This window comes from Ipomoea triloba, chromosome 8 (genome assembly GCF_003576645.1).
Source record: "Ipomoea triloba cultivar NCNSP0323 chromosome 8, ASM357664v1".
NCBI lineage: Eukaryota > Viridiplantae > Streptophyta > Magnoliopsida > Solanales > Convolvulaceae > Ipomoea > Ipomoea triloba.
The window spans coordinates 8,312,166-8,332,421 of NC_044923.1; the positions used below are offsets into that span (position 1 = coordinate 8,312,166).

At 33.2% G+C, this 20,256-nt stretch overlaps 1 protein-coding gene across 1 annotated transcript; it reads left to right on the top strand.

The window, feature by feature from the left end:
* The first annotated feature begins 11,397 nt into the window (after nucleotides 1-11,397).
* Nucleotides 11,398-19,537, top strand: LOC116027347 (beta-adaptin-like protein B). Its single transcript, XM_031268911.1, has 15 exons — nucleotides 11,398-11,552; nucleotides 12,289-12,486; nucleotides 13,737-13,850; nucleotides 14,011-14,261; nucleotides 14,471-14,606; nucleotides 15,222-15,401; nucleotides 15,520-15,612; nucleotides 15,705-15,916; nucleotides 15,988-16,051; nucleotides 16,147-16,326; nucleotides 16,990-17,082; nucleotides 17,480-17,889; nucleotides 18,108-18,297; nucleotides 18,446-18,649; nucleotides 18,927-19,537. Exons 1-15 carry the CDS (start codon nucleotides 11,466-11,468, stop codon nucleotides 19,224-19,226), a joined length of 2,712 nt encoding a protein of 903 aa, XP_031124771.1. The 5' UTR covers nucleotides 11,398-11,465; the 3' UTR covers nucleotides 19,227-19,537.
* The last annotated feature ends 719 nt before the right edge of the window (nucleotides 19,538-20,256 follow it).

Consider the following 20,256-nt stretch of genomic DNA (forward strand, 5'->3'; position numbering starts at 1 on the left):
TGTAAATAAAGAATTTTTAGCTTTCAATCTTTATAAATTATTGAGTTTTACTAATATATATCAATTATCAATAAAAAGTTTATAATGTTAAATGATTATGAGTTAGCCTTTTTCAAGTTATAGTTAAATTTCTAGTTAATTACAACTCAGTTTAAATTTGAATTAATTTTACATTTAAAAAAATATAATTAAAAAATTGTATGCAAATGATCAAAATTATTTATTAAATATTATATGTAATAATAATGTGACACATCAAAATCGTCACAATATTATTTAATATTCATTGATTATTTATAAGTTAACTATTACGTGTTAATTATAGAAAAAATATTGTAAAAAAAAAAAAGAAAGTTCGCGGCATATAGTATTGTTGACCGTACATATTGAGTATGTGTTTACATTAGAAAAAGAGTTAATTCCAATTTTGGTTCTAAATATATAGGTAATAATTTATTTTTAATCTACTTTTTTCAAAATATCTCCATTTGATTCTAGTATTATTGTGACATGATCATTGTTAGTCTATTATCAACAAAATCATTTAAATTTCGTAAAATACAATGACATTTAAGTCTTCAAACTCTCATATTTGTTAGGAACAAATAGTGGATCGGACCTACACCAAACTCTCATATATTGGAAAATATATGAATTTATAATTGTGGTGCGAAGGTGGGATCGTTTTTTTTAGAGTGAGAGAGTATTACAATGATGTAGAGAAAACTATAAAGTAATTTCAAATTCAATGATGTGGATGTGGGACCCACTTTTGAAAGTGAGATACACTTACATGTTTGGTTCATGGAATGAATTTTAAGGGAATAGAAATACTATTTCATAGGGAATGGAATAGGTAAGGAATATAATAGGAATTGTATTCTATTGTTTGGTTCGTTGAAGGAATAGACTTTAGGAATTTAATTTCAGTGTTTGGTTGGTTTAAGGAATAGAAATGGAATGTGTTTAAAAGACATAAATACCCCTATATAAAAAATGTATTATTATTATTATTATTTTATTTTATTTTTATTATTATTATTATTATTATTATTATTATTATTATTATTATTATTATTATTATTGAAAATCAACTCATAACTTAGATTAATAAAAAATGTATTATTATTATTAATGACATTTTTAATATATAAATAAATATATATATATATATATATATATATATATATATATAAATAAACAAATATTATATATAAAGATTATAATATAATTATTTCAAAGTACTATTTTTCTTAGTCAAAGTCGAAGAGACCAACCACGAAACCCTTACTGACCAAGACAAAATCGAAAACCAAAACCACGGAACACTACCTAAATTTCGAACCAAATCGTACCTAAATCGAAGAAATTGAAAATCTAGGACGAAGTTAAACATAATCCTTAGTCATAGAAAGCTAGTACGAAGGAAACAAGCACGATGGATGCTGTCAGAGAAGGTGACAACAATACCCTAGGTAAAATTCGATTTTTAGTTATGGGTTATAGTTGTATATGTGATAGGACCAGGAACAGGTTAATGTTAAAGTTTGTAATGACTTTTTCGCTTGTATATATGATTTTTTAGTTCTACGTGTATGGATTGAAAGTGAAATTGTCCAATTGTTTTAAATATTTTGTAGTGTCCTTGATTGTTTGATGATTGTTGTACATTTGCTTTGTATTGTGGGATTGTTGTTTCACTTTATAGAGCATGTTCCTTTCATATGATTAAGAATGTAAAGTTCTACCCGTATAGGCAGCTCAACTGATCACATGGGTGAAGTTTGGGAGCAAAGAATGTGAAGTTCTGTGTACGTAGTTATTGAAATAGTGTGGGCCATATGCTTTTAGGTTTTTGTTGAATTTATGAATATTTATATCCATATGGTGGGGTTTAAATTCTGTGTAGATATTGAGGTGTGGACCACATGATTTTAGCTTTTTGTTGAATTTCTGTTTATTTATATCCATATGGTGGGAACCACAACTTTCTTTCTTAGCAAAATAGTGTGTTTATTAGCATGTTTGTTAGGCTTTTTAGTGCCTTTTTGCTTGTATTGGAAACAGCATTAAGATTTTTAGTTAAATTTTGTTCTTATTAAATAGATGGAAAAAAAAAAACATAGCTCAGTTCAATCTCAAGTTAAAACATATACTCCGTAGTAATTGCCTTCAAACACATGGGTTAGGATATGTTGGGGTTGATGGGGTGAGGGTGAACCTTTAGTACTAGGTAATGGTGACTCATAATCTAATGAGGATTTAGAGTATTTTGACTTCCGTGATGATAGTTTGGGAATTGATGACATAGAGTTTGAGGGCAATATAAATCCTAATGTGGAGTTTTATGGGGTAAGAGAAAGTCAGCATGATGAGGATAGGACTGGGACTGGGAATGTGACTAAGAATATGCTAAGGACTGAGTATGGGACTGACGATGGTTTGCATTTGTATGATGAAGATAGTGGGAAAGAGAGTAATGATCAAGGGAATTATAAGTAGCCAATGCTTAGGGCAAGAAGATATGAAATCCCCTAAGTTCTCTATTGGATTGACATTTGCAACTAAGAATGAATTTAGAGATGTAATCCACAACTATGCATACAACAATAGCAAAATTGAAGTTCACTAAAAATGACAAGAATAGGATGTGTGTAAGATGTACACAACCTGGCTGCCCTTTTAAAATAAATATTCGAAAAGTAAAACATGCATTATCTTGGAGAATTGCAAGTTTTCAGAAGACCATGATGGGTGTGGATGGGTGTATGAGAACAACATAGTGAAATCAACGATAATTGCAAAGAGGTGGATGAAGGAGATTGGACACCACAACAACTGGACAACTGCAAAGTTTAAAGACAAGGTCAAAGTTGATGAGAGATTTCAGGTAAATAAGAAGCAAGCCTATAGGGCTATGAGAAAAACTAAGGCTGCCATTGAAAGAGAGGCTATAGAAAATTTCAACAAGATTTGGAACTATTGCTTGGAGATTGAAAGAACTAACCCTCGGTCTACATGTGTTGTGAAGCTAACCGATTTGATGTATGAAGGAAAACCTAGATTTCTTAGGATGTACTTTTGTTGGGGGGGCTTCCAAGGAGGGGTATAGGTTCTGTAGAAACATAATTGCTGTAAACGGTTGTCATTCAAAAAATAAGTTTGGATGTCAATTGTTAACTGCTGTGGGGATTGATGGGAATGGCAGTATCTTCTCACTAGTGTATGCCATTATTGAAGGAGAAACCAAAAAATCTTGGAGCTGGTTCTTGAAGTTGATTAGGAGATACTTAGAGATCACAAGGGAAGTAGAATAACAACTAACATTTATCTCAGGTAACTAACATTTCTTTTCTTCATAATCTGATTATAATCCATGTCTAACTTGTTGTATTTTATACTTGTAGACAAACAGAAAGACCTTCTTCCTACATTTGAAGATGTGCTACCAAATGCCTCACATAGATTATGTGTAAGGCATCTTCATGGAAACATAAAGCTAGCAGGATTTGTGGGCAAAGCTATGAAGGATGCATTATGGGTAGCAGCCAAGGCAATAACAGTCAACACTTCCACTGATTATATGGCTAAAATCAAGAAGCTAGGTGTGGAGGCATATCAATGGCTAGGAGATAAGCACCCTTCAGAATGGTTAAGATCTCATTTCACACCCTATTCTAGATGTGATGCATTAGTTAATACTATTTTTGAAAGTTTCAATGCACTACTTTTAGATGCTAGGGAACAACCACTGATTTCTTGTGTAGAAACTATTAGAAAATTGTTGATGGCAAAAATATTTGAGAATAGACAAAAAGCTTTCAAATGGAAGGGACCTTTCTATACCACTATTATGAAAAAACTTGCATTGGTTGAGCATGTTGCTGCTGATTGTTTAGGGGTCCAAAGTAATAATAGTTTATTTAAGATAAAGTGCATGGCATGAATAGGGTTGTTAAAATAATAAATATAAAAATTTAAAATTTAAAATTTAAAAAAAATTAAATATTATTTTTAATATTAATTTTTTAATATTTTTAATATTAATTTTTAAATATTTTTAAATATTAATATTTTTAAATATTATTTTTTAATATTTTTAATTAATTTTTAATTTTAAAGTTTATTATTAAAAAAATATTTTAAAATGTCAACTCACCATCCATGTAAGCAGACAACCTGATGAAATGGAAGGTAACCTGCTATCAGGTCAAATTGCATGCATTTGAAGTGTTCAGTGGCGTAATTGCACATTTTTTTCGTTCAGTGGCTTAATTGCACTTTTAGGTTACGTTCAGTGGCCAATTTGAGCCTTATTCCTATAACTAGTTTTATACGCGCATTGCGCGTATGTGTTAATGCCCAATGTTTATATTTAAATAAATATTTGAAAGTATATCAATGCAAGATTATATAGGAGAAGTTTATACATGGGTAATTGAATGTCGAATTTTTTTATTTAAATATCTAACTCAAAGTATATGAATCCAATATAATATAGAAAATTCATTATAATTATTACTAAAATAAATGTTTGCAACCTTGTAAAATCGATAGTCTAAATATTTGGTCTAAAAATGATAGTTTAAATAAATAATACTTTTAATTTGAATTTTTCTAAGTGTTCTTAATTCTCTTTTAAGTAACATTGTCATTGTCTTCATCTTTACTATTTGTTCTCTTCCTTTTTGTTGGTAGTGTGTTATTTGCAATTCGGTTATTGTTGGTAGCATAGATTACAACGTCATGCAATAAGATTATGATATAGGAGCTATGGACTTTTCTTTAGGTGTTCTGCTTGGGGTTCATTTGGTTCAACCATTGTTCAATGAGTTATTGTGGATAAAGAAATCCCTAGTTTAAGAAAAAAGATTAAATAAATTGATAAAAATTTGAAAATTTAAAATATTATATATTCCAAAGATATTAAAAGGTAGTTTCTCGCTTCAATTTGCTAGGGTAATGGATTATTTGAGTACTTTCATTGTCAACAAATCCCCCAAGTAGTTAATATTATTGGTTACAAACTATTATTTTTTATTTTTTTTCATGGTATTAAAGAAATACATATGTATCATTTTTTGGTGTAACTACTAATTTATTTAATTCAATAAGAGTAAAATAGAGCGATTCCGCTTCAATTTGTTGGGTTATTTGAGTACTCTCTTTGTCTACCAATCCCCAAGTAGTTAATATAATTAGCTTCAAATTATTTTTAAAAATTTTTTCATAGTATTAATAAAATACTTAGTAAATAAATATATAACATTATTTTGTACTATAACTTTTATATTTAATTATAAGATATTGTAAAAATAAGATAATGGACAATGTAATGAATATCAATTGATAAATTTGAATGTAAAGAATCTTTGCATGAGAGAAAATAAAGACAATATAACTAATGAAATTATTTCTCTTATTTAATTTAATTTTTTGATAATGAATAATTTTTTCAAATAAAGGTATTGTAGACACATAATTCTAAATTAAAGAAATACATATGTATCACTTTTTGTTGTAGCTACTAATTTAATAAGAGCAAATAGAGTGAGAAACTTAATTATGTCAAATTTGATTGAGATGAGGTTCGAACCTAAGATCTTTCTTATAGAAATTAATGGGTAAGTTAAAAGTTAACGGAATATTAACGGAGAAGAGAGAATATTTAACGGAAAACTTAACGGATAATCATAAAAGTAAGGTTAAATTAGGTAATCTCTATTAATAATATTAATCTGAATTATCTTAACCATCTATTTGATTAAATAAGGATGAATGTCCATCCATTTGATTAAATAATTTGACCGCCATTTTTCTACCCATTTTAGGCCTAACTCTCTTTGACTCTTATTAGTATAGTAGAAATAATTTTATTTCTATTATCAAAAAAGAAATAATTTTATTTCAGTTCAATATTTTAATTAGTTAATATTTTTAATCATGTAATTATATATGATTTATGATACCATTATCGTATTTATTTATTTTAAAGGTATTAAAGTAATATATATATATATATATATATATATATATATATATATATATATATATATATATATATATATATATATATATATATATATATATGTTCAAATATGGTCGCGCCTTCCCGTGCGGTCGGTGCGGTTCACACCACTTAATGTTATAAAACTCACCACAATGAAAATACACAAAATACACCACACATCCAAAATAATGCACCATAACTCCCCTGTCCCTAATGGTGCATTTGCTAACACTGTGTGGTGTATATTTGTATACCTAGTGGTGTGTTTTTTGGTGATGTGTACCTAACTGTGCATATTTGTGTGGTGCATTTTCTAACACTGAGTGGTGTATATTTGTATACATAGTGGTGATGCCGCACTGTTCACACGTTAAGACGCGGCCACACTTGAACTCTACCCTATATATAGTATTAGAATTGTTTTGGACTCTACCCTATTTGTAATTAGAATTGTTAACTTTCAAAAGAAAAATTGTGAATTTGTTGACCCAAATGAGGTGGGACAGACATAGTATTAGTTTTGGAGAGTATAGAGTTAATTAGGTGAATACTGAATATATATATATACTCCAATATCAAAGAATACTTTCTCATAGCATATCAGAGTTAAAATCAAAGCATATTAGAGCTTCTTCAGCTTCCGTTTTTGAAGAAGATTGAGCCTGGTTTCTTTTTGTTTAAACTTTTTGAATGGAATGACTTCTGGTGGACATTTATTGTGTTTTTAATGTTAGAATTGTTAACTTTCAAAAGAAAAAATTGTGAATTTGGTGACCCAAATAAGTTGGAAGGGACAGAGTATTAGTTTTGGAGAGTAGAGAGTTAATTAGATAAATACTGAATAGGAAAAGAGTGTATATATATATAATATCAAAAAATACTCTCTCAGAGCATATCAGAACTAAAATCAGAGCATATCAGAGCCAAAATCAGATCATATCAGAGCCAAAATCAGATCATATCAGAGCTAAAATCAGAGCATATCAGAGCCAAAATCAGAGCATATCAGAGTAGTTTGTTGTGATTCTATTAGCGTCGGACTTAGCGTCGTTTGATTGTAAATAATTTGTAGGTTATGATCAGCGTTGGTGTTGAGATGAAATTAAAATCTCTTCCTTTCTCATAAAGTTCAACCGGGAAGATGAAATTTCCCGATTGAATGAGTATCTCAAGACGGTTGAGGAGGATGCAAAAACACAACATAAAAAGATGGAGCATGCTATGGAAGATATGGGAAGGGACTACTGTAACTCCTCACAAAGTTCAACCGGGAAGATGAAATTTCCCGGTTGAATGAGTATCTCAAGACGGTTGAGGAGGATGCAAAAACACAACATAAAAAGATGGAGCATGCTATGGAAGATATGGGAAGGGACTACCGTAACTCAGATACGATGAGAGTCCAACTGTTGAAAGAAAATGCTGAGTTGAGGCAGAGGCTTCAGTTGTCTGAAGAACAAAAAGGGGAGACAGAGGAGACCAAGAAAGGGAAAAAAAAATTGAGCTTGATCAAATGAAAACTGCTCTTGAGATCATCCGGGAGGGCAGGCTAACGATCGCCAATTCCTTAAATATCTATGTCCAAGGCATGATCGACAAACTGAAAGATTTGAAGAAAAAAACTTTACAGCAGGGATAAAAAGCTGCAGATCAAACTATGAAATGTATGTTAGTCGTGAACTATTATGATAAATTTATTATTTTTCATTAAAAAAGAAAGAATAATCACTAGTCAAAATAAACAAGGTCACTGTGGTTTTGTATACACCCCAGCATATGCATGAAAACTTATTCACAAAATATATCTATTGTTTTAGCCAAATATAATCATAATGTCATTAAATTCCATAATGACATATTATATTGAACAATAATTAAAATATAATGGATCAGCTCGTTTTTACAACTGATATATAATTTCTTTTCTTTTCTATTTTCTTGTTGAGTCTAAGAATACCACAATCATTTGTTAGTTGATTGTGTAAAATATAATAAATAAGACATTGAAAACTCTTTTTTTTTTCAATAGAACAAAAAAAAATCACTATTTAATAATCACTTTAACGTAATCGGTTAAAGTAATTAAAATTCACTTTTTATTATTTTCATTTCCAAGCACAGGCTAACATTTTTTTTTACTATGGTTATAGTCAGTTAAAGTAATTAAGATTTGATTTTTTTATATAATTTTTTCATTCCCCAGGCCAACATACATACATACATACGCTTAACTGCTTGTTAATGAGCATGTTCGTAAACATTATTAAACGAACACAAACGAGCATATTCACGAGTTCCTAGTAAACGAGCCTATAATTATTCAGACTCTATTCCTTTATGAATCGACCTCTAACATACATAGATAAAATGTTAACGCCCTCAAAACACTTATAAAACTTCCACTCTCTATATAAAAACTTTAAAAAGAACTCAAAAAATTATAGAAATAAATATTCGAAGATGATATATACTTATATGATTGTTTTTTAGCTTATGCGGACAGAAGAGAAAAGCTACACTCCCTTAATAACAAATTATTGTGTAGAACATGAATACAACATTTTAATATACTAAAAACATATTATTTGTGTACTGATTGTACATTATTTGATAATATATATAAAATATGTACTTTTAAATAAATATATTTTATGTATACAAATAATGTACTTTTAGTATATTAAAATGTATTTTTTATTTATGGTTCACACAAATGTGTGGACTATGGTGTATGGAAGAATGATTGTTCCTTAGTTGCTTCTCGCTTACAAGCTACTCAATCCTTTATTTACTAAATTATGTCTAGTTATTTAGTAGTCTTTAGGTTATTCGGATACAAACTCTTGATTGAAACTAAATCACTAAAAGAAACAATAGTTAGTTATCATCAATGGTACTTGTAGTTGTAGGAAGTGGGACTTGACAGGGTTGTCATGTAAACATGTGGTGTGTGCTATATGGATGAGATAGGGAAAGGTCCTACGCATCATTTTGTACACCATTGCTACTCAATAAGCAATTACTTAAATACTTATGGAGGGAGGATTAACCCACTAGTTGGTTCTAATGAATAACCCAAGTCAAACAAGGAACTACCACTGCCTCCGCTGTATACAAGCAAGCCTGGGAGACTAAAATAAGTTGAGAAAGAGGAGCAGAGATAAGATAACCAAAGATGGGGTACACATGAACCCTAGTTTGCTTGTTAAGCATTATAGGAAATGCAGCAAGACAGGGTATAATTCAAGAACATGCCCTGAAAATAGGACGGGAAGACAAACACAGGTAATGACTTAATTTATGCATTTTAAATGTTAATGAGTTCATATACATTAATCCCTTCATTTGTTTGTCATGTAGCTTAATCCAAAAAAAAAAAAGAAAAGGAATACAATGAAGAAAATCGTTGCTACTGTGCCTCCTGCTCAAGGCTCATTCATAGAGGAAATTCAACATTTCTGGAATGAAGCATCAAGGATAGACTCTTTGTTTAAGATTCAAATTGGAGTAAATCCTCTTGAAGAAATGTTAATTACTCAGCCAGAAATTGAAGTTGACAACACTCAGCCAAAAATACAGCAAGCTTTGTCTCAGACTGGATCAGAATTGACAAACTTTGGACCTCCTCCCAAAATGTTTAGATTAGGGTTGAAATCTAGGAAAAGCTCAACAGTGGCCAACACTTCCAATCAACCTAGGACAAGATCCATAATAAGTCTCAGGTCAAAATTCAGTAACTCCATTGACAAACTTGTAAACCTTGAATGAAATTTGTTAATGTATTTCTAGATACTGCTATGTATTTTTTGGCTACTGTTATGTATTTTTGGGTACTGTTGGTACTGTGGACAGAATTTAGGCTATTTTATGTATTTTTTGGGTACTTTTGGTACTGTGGACAAAATTCGAATGACATTTCATTTTGTTGTTTTTATTTTCACTTTAATTGCTATGTTATTACAAACCAAAACTATCATAATACATAAACCATAAACCAAAAACCATTCACCATAAGCCATTAGCCATGAACCGGAAACCAAAAAACATAAGCCATTAGCCATAAACCAAAAACCATAAGCCATTAACCAACATTTTCCATTGCCAAACCAAAAAAAAAAAAAAAATCATTTGCATTACAATTCAATCTTATGGGAACATATACACATTCTTGCCTACCCATAATCTCTCATTGTTCCTTACAATACTTCTAAAATAAACAATTAAGACTGCAATCATAGCAACTACAAGAACTAGCCTCATGGATGTACATATTCCACTCCTACGCATATCTTTCATTTCAGTATCTTCTTCTCTTGGTAGACTTCTCAGCTTGGATTTTAACTTTACTACTTCTTCTTCATTTTTGTTAATTCTCCTAAATAGCCCAGGTATAATACTCTTTGACCTCGGGCACATTGGTAGATCATACCATTTAATGAACCCATAACCTGATCCATCCTGAAAAATTTGCAAAAATAAGAATTGCCCTCACTACATCATAGACCTCATCCAGATCCATCCCCTAACCCATACAATCCATCATAAATTAACATCATTACAAAAAAAAAATAAAATTACTAACCTTATGTCTTGAACATTTTCAGTACGGCATTACCTCCTACCCGGATTCTCATTTGTCCAGGATGTTCCCAAAATAATTTCTTGACAACATTCACATACTTCAATCGAAATCCATTCTCCATACAAATAGCACTTTCTTATTGTAGTTGAAGAACTCGAAGAGTTGGAGCTTTATCCTTTAAAACCTTCCATTGAATCTTTGAATTAGGTAACAAAATTGGATCTTCGATTGTGTGGTGTTTCGTTTATGGCTTGTGTCTGGAAATGGTGAAGAACTTCGCTGGTCAACTTAAAAATAGGGGCTGCTGAATAATAGCACTTGAAAAGATAAAAATGCCCTTCAATTTCACGGAAGCTTAATGTCAATTTGGACTATGGACTAATATTGTCCAACGTTTATAAAGTCTGAACAAAATGTTGCAAAATTATTTATGGTGAACTAAATGTGTCCAACGCATAATAAGTGTAGGACAAAAAAAGAATTAACTCAAACAAAAACTATTACTCAAAACTCATCAAAAGATCTTGATACTGAGGAGAATAAAAAATACAACGTCGTAACAAATAGTGAAATACATATACTTTTGAGAATGTTATTCCATTAAGGTATATTCTACCAACCAAACATGCCGTAGGAGTTAAAAGAAAAAATATGTTTTGGAATTTTCATTTTTTAGTTGTACCAAAAAATAAAATAATTAATAAAATTAAATTAACAAAATAAATAATTTTTTTTAAAAAAAAAAAGAAAAGAAAAGAAAAAAAAAGGAGAGACGCCAGAAAACTGAAATATTTTTACCTTACAAACACTCTTATACAGTTATACCGATTTCCTTTTGCATCTGTGGCGTCGCCGGGCAACGACTGATCGGAGATGAGCGGCCACGATTCGAAGTACTTCTCCACAACCAAGAAGGGAGAAATTCCTGAGCTCAAGGAAGAGCTAAATTCTCAGTACAAGGTCGCAGCTCACTCGCACTCATCTCCTTTAATGCGTATATCTTGATGCACATACACTTTCATACTGCGTATAATCAAATTTTATTTTAGCATTTTGATACGAGTAGTTTTATCATTTTTGTAGCTCCAATTTGATCCGTATGAGCTATGATATTGATTCAGCTCGTTTTGTCATTTCCATGGCGATTTAGATGAGCAACTCGTCAGATCTAGATAGGCTTTAAACTGAATTGTCAACCTGATAGTTGAAAGATCTGAAATACTGTATCGATCTGAACAATTCAAGAATTTTTGTTTGCTGTCTTTGTGTCCATAAAGTTTCTGATAGTTATAGTTTTGTTTATAATTAGGAATAATGTCTAACGGTGGCGCCCATCCGGCACCTGACTAGCGCCTTCTACAACACTGCTAACAGACAAATTTCTAAATCCATCTAAACTTTTGGATCAAAATCTTAATTTTGTGTTTGCCTAATTGACTGATGGTAATTTAGTATTTGGAATTTTGTTGCTGAAAATTCAACTTGAGAGAGATACGAGTGCAAGTACTCATTGCAATTGTCATGCCTTTACCAGTTTTCTCTCTTTGAATTGAAATTTAATGTGTGTGTTTTATACATCCAAATTGCACTAGATATCACAAAAAACAATCTATTGTGCCTCATGGAATCATGGTACCTATGGGTTGGTGCTTGTCTGCTTCAAGAACTGGTAGTTGATTATTTTGATGGGTTGCAGGACAAGCGAAAAGATGCTGTCAAAAAGGTGATTGCTGCAATGACTGTTGGGAAGGATGTTTCCTCACTCTTCACAGACGTTGTGAATTGTATGCAGACAGAAACTTTGGAGCTTAAGAAACTAGTTTACTTGTATCTTATCAATTATGCTAAAAGCCAGCCTGATCTTGCAATACTTGCAGTAAATACATTTGTGAAGGTAGGAAAACTTCATTCTGATTCTATTTGGTGCTTTTATTTCCATTGGAATATTCAGAAAAAATAGAAATATAGTCTACTCAATAATAATGCAGGTAAAAAAGCAATGAAAAGTCTGGACCTTTTTAATACTAGAAATTCTATCTCAAGTTTTCTAAAATTTCCATGTTTTTTCATTTCCCATTGGAAAACTAGAAAACATGATTATTTTCCAATTTATAAAATATGAAGAAATTTGAAATCTAGTTTCTTTCTTTTTTCATGTAAAATACACCAATGTGAGTTTAAGTGACAATAGGTGGTGGTGGTAAATGGTGGTTGTGATTGGGGGTCAGTGATGGATAGATTGGTGAGGGTATGCCATGGTGATGGTAATTGTCGTAGTGGTAGTGGACTAGTGGTGATGGAAAGGTAACGTAGGTGGGGGTAGGTAGGTAGACAGCAGTCGGGGTTGGTAGGTAAAACTGTAAAAGTAATGGTGACCATAAGTGCGACTGATTGATACTTTTGCATTTGGAAAATATTGTTTTAATGTTTTTCAAATTCCTTTGTATAGTTTTGCAAAACAGTATTTTCTATTCTATTTTTTTGTTTCCTAATTTAGAATGTAGGAAAAGTTTTTCCAGTTTTCTGAAAACTGGATAATGTTCCAATTTATGAACCATTACATTCATTGGAAATTCAGATTACTTATTTATGGAGTATTTATTGTTTAGCTTATCCTGGAGATTGTGCATGGAACAGACAAGTTTCTCTCAGGAAATACCTCTCAACACATTGAGTTGGTTCCATTAATCTATGTTACAGAGAACTTAAGGTGTAGATCACAGTTGTTAGAATTGATAGGTGCCATCTATATATATTAATGAGAATTTTATTTTGACCAAATGATGTGCATTTTGTCAATGACTGAGATAAAAGAGGTTTCTAGATATTTATGCTACAAATAATTTTAAGGTTTGATTGCACATGTTAGTCATAAGTCTGGCATGTAATGTATTTAACATAACTTCTATATAGTGTATAGTTGAATTTTCCATTAACTCTTGTATCATATGAATATTAATCAAGTTTTAGGCTTAGGTTTGTAATTTTGAACCAATCAGAAAGACTTTATCCTACTTACTGGTATGTGAGTATAAATGGATATTTTTAAATATGTGGAGTATATTTTTAAATCACCTTCTTGTGCTCCTAAAAGTTTTCCTTAATGATGTATTAAAACTTATGGTAAAGTGAACACTTGTACAGGATTCACAGGACCCAAACCCCCTGATCCGTGCTTTGGCTGTACGGACAATGGGATGCATTCGTGTTGACAAAATCACTGAATATTTATGTGATCCTCTTCAGAGGTGTCTCAAGGTTAATTCAACTTCCTCTCCTCTGAATCTTTGCAGCAAGTTTTGAAGCTGGATCTTCTGTGTTAGACTGCTAATTGGATATTGTCTTGGGAAAATTTCAGTGCTTGAATTTGTATTAATGTTTACCTAAGCTGTATTTCCCTTCACTTTCTTTTATTCAGGATGATGACCCCTATGTTCGAAAGACTGCAGCTGTATGTGTTGCTAAACTTTATGACATAAATGCTGAGCTTGTTGAGGACAGAGGTTTCCTGGATGCTCTCACTGATTTGATATCTGACAACAATCCTATGGTTGTTGCAAATGCTGTTGCAGCACTTGCAGAAATTCAAGAGAACAGTAGTAGACCCATTTTTGAAATCACCAGCCATACACTGTCTAAACTCCTTACAGCTCTGAATGAATGCACTGAGTAAGTTTTCTGCAAAGGACTGTATTATGATTTTGACATTTGATGCTTTTGGCTCTTAAGTTTGCTCATCTAGTATTCATTTGGCATAAATCTCAAATGCTTGCTTTTGAGAAGTTGTGATTACTTCTTCCTAGCAGTTAAACTAGATGAAACATGCTGTACTTTCTATTCTTTTCTTTACTAATGGGAGTAATGATCCATTCATTTAGGTGGGGTCAAGTGTTTATATTGGATGCTCTCTCCAAATACAAAGCAACTGATGCTCGTGAAGCTGAAAACATAGTTGAGCGAGTAACTCCACGACTGCAGCATGCAAATTGTGCTGTTGTGCTTTCTGCCGTTAAGGTGACTGCCTTCATATATACATGATTTATTCACTTTGCTATTCTTATTGATGTTTGCATCCTAGTTCTGCCCTTTCACGTATGATGTGTGGATAAAGTATGAAAATAAAAAGCTTTCCAATTTCACTAATTCAACATTTATTATGAAATAAAGGTAATTCACTTTTCATCCCTTGTATGCGATGGCAATTCCTTTTTTCCCCATTGAGTTAAAAAAAAATTGACAAGAATGACCCCTCAACTGATAGAAGGGCAGAAATAGTCTCTCTGCTGGCATTCTGGCAGAAACCCTTGTAGGATCATTTTTGTCCAGTTTTCAATTGTTGAGGACTGCCACTGCCCTGAATGTGTGACAGAAATGAAACCCTAGCCATTAAGATTAGAGATTGGACAGTAAAGGTCTTTCCAATTTTTAGTAGTCTAGGGACTGTTCTTGTCAATTTTTGAACTTGGGGACAATTAACTGAACTGCCAATATAGTCCAAGGACCAAAGTGGAATTGGCTTTTATGGAATATGTTTCCTCAGTTATTCATACTGACTCCACCTGTATTTCCTTGGTCAAAAAGGTGATATGTTTGCTCATTCCACCCTTTTTTATTTAATGTTTTTGGCAGATGATCCTTCAACAGATGGAACTCATCACCAGCACTGATGTTGTTCGAAATCTTTGTAAAAAAATGGCTCCTCCTCTAGTTACATTACTTTCTGCAGAACCTGAGATTCAGTATGTTGCATTAAGGAACATAAACCTCATTGTACAAAAGCGGCCTACAATTCTTGCCCATGAAATTAAGGTTCTAAGATGTGATTTACTATAAGCAGCATTATCTTTCCATCCTTAGATAAATGCACCATGCACAGCCCTTTGGAATTGAAAGGGCTACTTTAAACATCTTTTTCTTTTTGTGTTAGGTGTTCTTTTGTAAGTACAATGATCCTATTTATGTGAAGATGGAAAAGTTAGAAATCATGATAAAGCTTGCATCAGACCGAAACATTGATCAGGTAAACCTACATTGGATGAATTAATTTTCTCTTTTGCTTGTAAGTTTATTTTAGTCCTGTGGCATTATATCTCAAAGAAAGCACTTTTGCAGGTTCTCTTGGAGTTCAAGGAATATGCTACTGAAGTAGACGTTGATTTTGTCAGGAAGGCTGTTCGTGCTATTGGACGATGTGCCATCAAGTTAGAGAGGGCTGCTGAGCGTTGTATCAGTGTCTTGCTTGAATTGATCAAGATTAAAGTAAATTATGTTGTCCAAGAAGCTATTATAGTTATCAAAGACATCTTCAGGAGATATCCTAACACGTATGTTTAAATTCCTACTTGCTATATTGTATCATAATGGGTTAATTATTAAGGCTAGATTTTCTCTTCAGCTACGAGTCTATCATTGCTACACTGTGCGAGAGTTTGGACACTTTAGATGAGCCGGAGGCGAAGGTACTCTATAAGTCTTTGGAGACCCTACTTTTAAGATTGGCTCTTTCTAAGTCATATGTTCCTTCTGCTACCAAACTTCTATCTATTGATTACAGGCTTCAATGATCTGGATCATTGGTGAATATGCTGAGAGAATTGATAATGCAGATGAGCTCCTTGAAAGCTTTTTAGAGAGTTTTCCTGAGGAAACTCCACATGTCCAATTGCAATTGCTGACAGCAACAGTCAAACTCTTCCTTAAGAAGCCAACTGAAGGCCCACAACAAATGATTCAGGTATTTCATTCTACATCCTGCCTAATGTTACAGAGGTCCCATTATGTTGTTTGAATTACTACCACATCAGTTTGGCAAGTTTCTGTTTCCTAAATGCTTCCACCTTTAAAATATCTTCCTTAAGTTGCAGTATAAGTTATTAATCCCCTTTAAGACCACTGTGCATCTTAAGTCTTAACCTGCTGAGTTTGGTCTGTGATTGGGCGGGGAGGAGAATAGGACTCAGTTTATAGAGGTAGCCACTCCTTTGCTTGATTTTTTGCCTGCTTTTGTTCTAGTTTGAGTAGTTTCATGCCTGCAGTATAGAGCACCCTAACATGTATTACATGTTTATAACTACTGCTAAGATGCATATTTAGAGGCATTCCTCCCCCATCCTACAACCCACACCAATAAACAGATGCACACACATAACATAGTAGTTGTTTTAGTTGTGATATTTTTCAGGACAGAGATGGTTGTTTTATTTCTTACAGACAAATTTGTTTTTACCCTCTTGTTTACTTCTTCAATCTGTAGTCTACCAACACAACAGAGTTAAGAATGTAGAATTCGGTTTATAAATTGCCAAATTTGGAGTGCAAGTCTGGTCTCTGTTTATAGTAGCAAAATATTGTTTACTTCTATATCATATAACCCATATTTATATAATTTTACTTCCAGGTTGTCCTGAACAATGCCACTATGGAGACAGACAATCCAGATTTGCGAGATCGTGCATATATATACTGGCGCCTTCTTTCAACTGATCCTGAGGTATGCATGAACTAATAATTCTACTAACTACTACTGCTCTGATGCCTTTAGTTATTGATCATTCATTTGGGATGATACAACTACTTGTACTTAATTATTGCAAAATTATTGTTTCGTTGTTGTCATTAACCTTTTGGGGTAATAGAAACTCTAATTCATAAATAGCCTCTATCTTTACTATTGTTCATTTTTCTCCTTCCTCCTGCAGTTCTAACCTTTATTTGAAAATTAAAGGACACTTCCATTATCAATTTTCACAAAAGCACTTTTCCAAGTTGTTTAGGCCATTAGAGTTCAAAGCTAATTACAATGCCATTCATGATTCAGAACATGCATCCCACAAGCGGTTTTTAAAAGCAAGCTTGCTTCTTTTTTTTTTTTTTTTTTAATCTTACAGGCTGCAAAGGATGTTGTGTTGGCCGAAAAACCTGTGATCAGTGATGATTCCAACCAACTTGATCCTTCTCTTCTAGATGAACTTCTTGCCAATATTGCTACACTATCTTCTGTCTATCATAAGCCTCCAGATTCATTTGTAACCCGTGTGAAGATCACTCAGAAAACAGAAGAGGAGGAGTTTTCTGATGGGGCTGAGGCAGGGCATTCTGAATCACCTGCCCACCCAGTTGACAGTGGTGCTTCAACTCCAGCTACTTCAAGCAGTTCTCCATATACTGTACCAAGGCAACATACCACTGCACCAGCTGCACCTGCAGCTCCTGCAGTCGTGCCGGATTTACTTGATCTAGGAGGGGAAAGTAACAACTCTGCTATCGTGCCTGTTGATCAACCTTCAGTAGCTGCTAGGTATGTACTGTCAGTATTAGTATATTACAAATGCTAATAAGGACTATGATTGGGTTATTGGGTTTGGTACAAAGCATAGAACTTTTAGGTTCTGAATCATGTTTAAGGCCTCTTTAGTATGTTATTGGATTTGGTTCAAAGCATAGAGGATGTTATATTTTTCTGAAGTTGTAAATTTGGATGAGAAAACTCATGGAATACTGATTCTCTGATTGCAGCCCCACTCTGCCTGTCCTAGTGCCAGCATCTACTGGTCAAGGATTACAAATCAGTGCACAAGTGATACGAAGAGATGGCCAAATATTTTACAGCATGTTGTTTGAGAACCACTCCCAGATTGCACTTGATGGGTTCATGATTCAGTTCAATAAGAATACTTTTGGTCTTGCTGCTGCTGGACCACTCCAGGTATAAACTTGTAAATATCCCCATCCCCCCACCCCCAACCACCCTTTTCCCTCCCTCTTTTTCATAAGGGAAGGTTGTATTTTGACTTTTTTCATCATTTCATTTCCCCCCTCCTCTTTGTTTTGAAGTTAACAAGCCTTTTCAATAGGTACCACAATTGCAACCTGGGACATCTGCGAGCACTCTGCTCCCTATGGTTTTATTCCAGAATCTTTCTCCAGGTCCCCCAAACTCCCTTTTGCAAGTTGCAGTTAAAAATAATCAGCAGCCTGTATGGTACTTCAATGATAAGATCTTATTTAATGTGTTCTTTACTGAGGATGGCAAGATGGAGCGTTCCACTTTTCTTGAGGTAACTGAAGTTTGTCTGAAATGTTCTGTTACTCAATCTGTAGATGATGATAAAGCTAGTAGAATTGATGACAATAACACTTGGCACGTCTTAGTAGAGAGAAATCTTAGATATAATGTGCAACTGACTTCTGAGGAGCAGTTTTCTAATTAAGTTTGAAGTTATTTTAATTCTCCGTATGCTTCTATGATAGAATTTTAGTATTCACTCAGCATGTGCTTTATGGTTTATCGGGAGACTGATGGATGACTAATCTTTTCCTATCTATATGGTGCAGACATGGAAGTCATTGCCTGATTCAAATGAGGTCTCAAGGGAGCTTCCCGGGACCATTATAAATAGTGTTGAAGCAACCGTTGAGCATTTAGCCACATCTAACATGTTTTTCATTGCCAAGCGGAAGCATGCTAACCAGGAGGTGTTGTATCTTTCAGCAAAGATCGTTCGGGGAATTCCTTTCTTGATTGAGCTCACAGGCGCAGTTGGGATTCCAGGTCTTAAATGTGCAATCAAGACTCCTAGCCCAGAAATGGCTCCTTTGTTCTTCGAAGCCCTCGAGACTCTCCTCAAGAGTTAATAATCTGTCTATCCTCTCGCCCTTCTTCCGATAATTTCGTCTGACTCCTCTTTTCAATCTTTGGTTGTGGCTACTGCTGTTCCATTTTTGTATGATTCTTAGTTTAGTGATCTTCATTCTTTTTCTTAGATCTTCCGGGTTCAAATGCATAATCTTCCAGTTTCAACATTTACTGTAGATTTTAATTATAATTATTTGAGACTTGTGTTTGCAAACGTATGAATATATGTAGCCACATTGAACTATGGAGTGTATTATAGAAATGATATCCTTGAATTGCTTCTGGAATGTACTGTGCGTCTTTCTTTGGATTTTTGGTGTACATGTCCCAATCAATTAAAACAGTTTGAAATTTGATCCATAACTGTCATAAAATTTCTCTCAAATCAAGGATTATAGTTTAGGTAGGCACGCCTGGCCTTTGCGCCAGGAAATGGAATGTTTGCAGCAGACAGGCCGCGTGCCTGCCTGCTGAACTATCCAGTAAGCTTTGTATTTTCAAAATTTTCAGCTTTTTTGTAAAAAAAATTAGATTTTTTTAAATTGACTGTACAAAAGGTCCATTTAAAAAAAAAAATCACTTCCTTTTTCACTTTTCAGACTTCCATGCTTTTTTTTTTGAAAATAACATAAAACTTCATTAACTTAAATCCGAAACCAAAGCATTACAAATGATAGGTGGAGGGTTATCAAACCACTCCGAACAATCAGTCGAAGAACTAGACTGCCTAGCAAGGACGTGAGCCGTCTGGTTCGCTGATCTTTTAGTGAAGGAAAGAAAAACATTACAAAAATCATGCAAGAGATTTTTAATATCATCAATGATGAGATGAAAATAAGACTCCCCAGCTCCTGATTTAAGCCCCTGAACAACTTGAAGGGAATCCGTTTCCACCTGGACATTATCGAAGTTGTGATGTTTCAGCCAGCTTAGCGCTTCCCGAATAGCAATTGCTTCGGCTTCCCTGGGAGTGAACATGCCCCTCCACTGACTCCCCCGAGCAGCGATGAAATTGCCTTCGTTGTCGCG

Excerpts from the sequence above, each read along its gene's own strand:
- LOC116027347 (XM_031268911.1), top strand. The coding sequence starts at position 11,466 with ATGAGCGGCCACGATTCGAAGTACTTCTCCACAACCAAGAAGGGAGAA. Across the intron at positions 13,851-14,010 it reads CTCTTCAGAGGTGTCTCAAG|GATGATGACCCCTATGTTCG; the intron begins GTTAATTCAACT and ends TCTTTTATTCAG. Across the intron at positions 16,052-16,146 it reads TAGATGAGCCGGAGGCGAAG|GCTTCAATGATCTGGATCAT; the intron begins GTACTCTATAAG and ends TATTGATTACAG.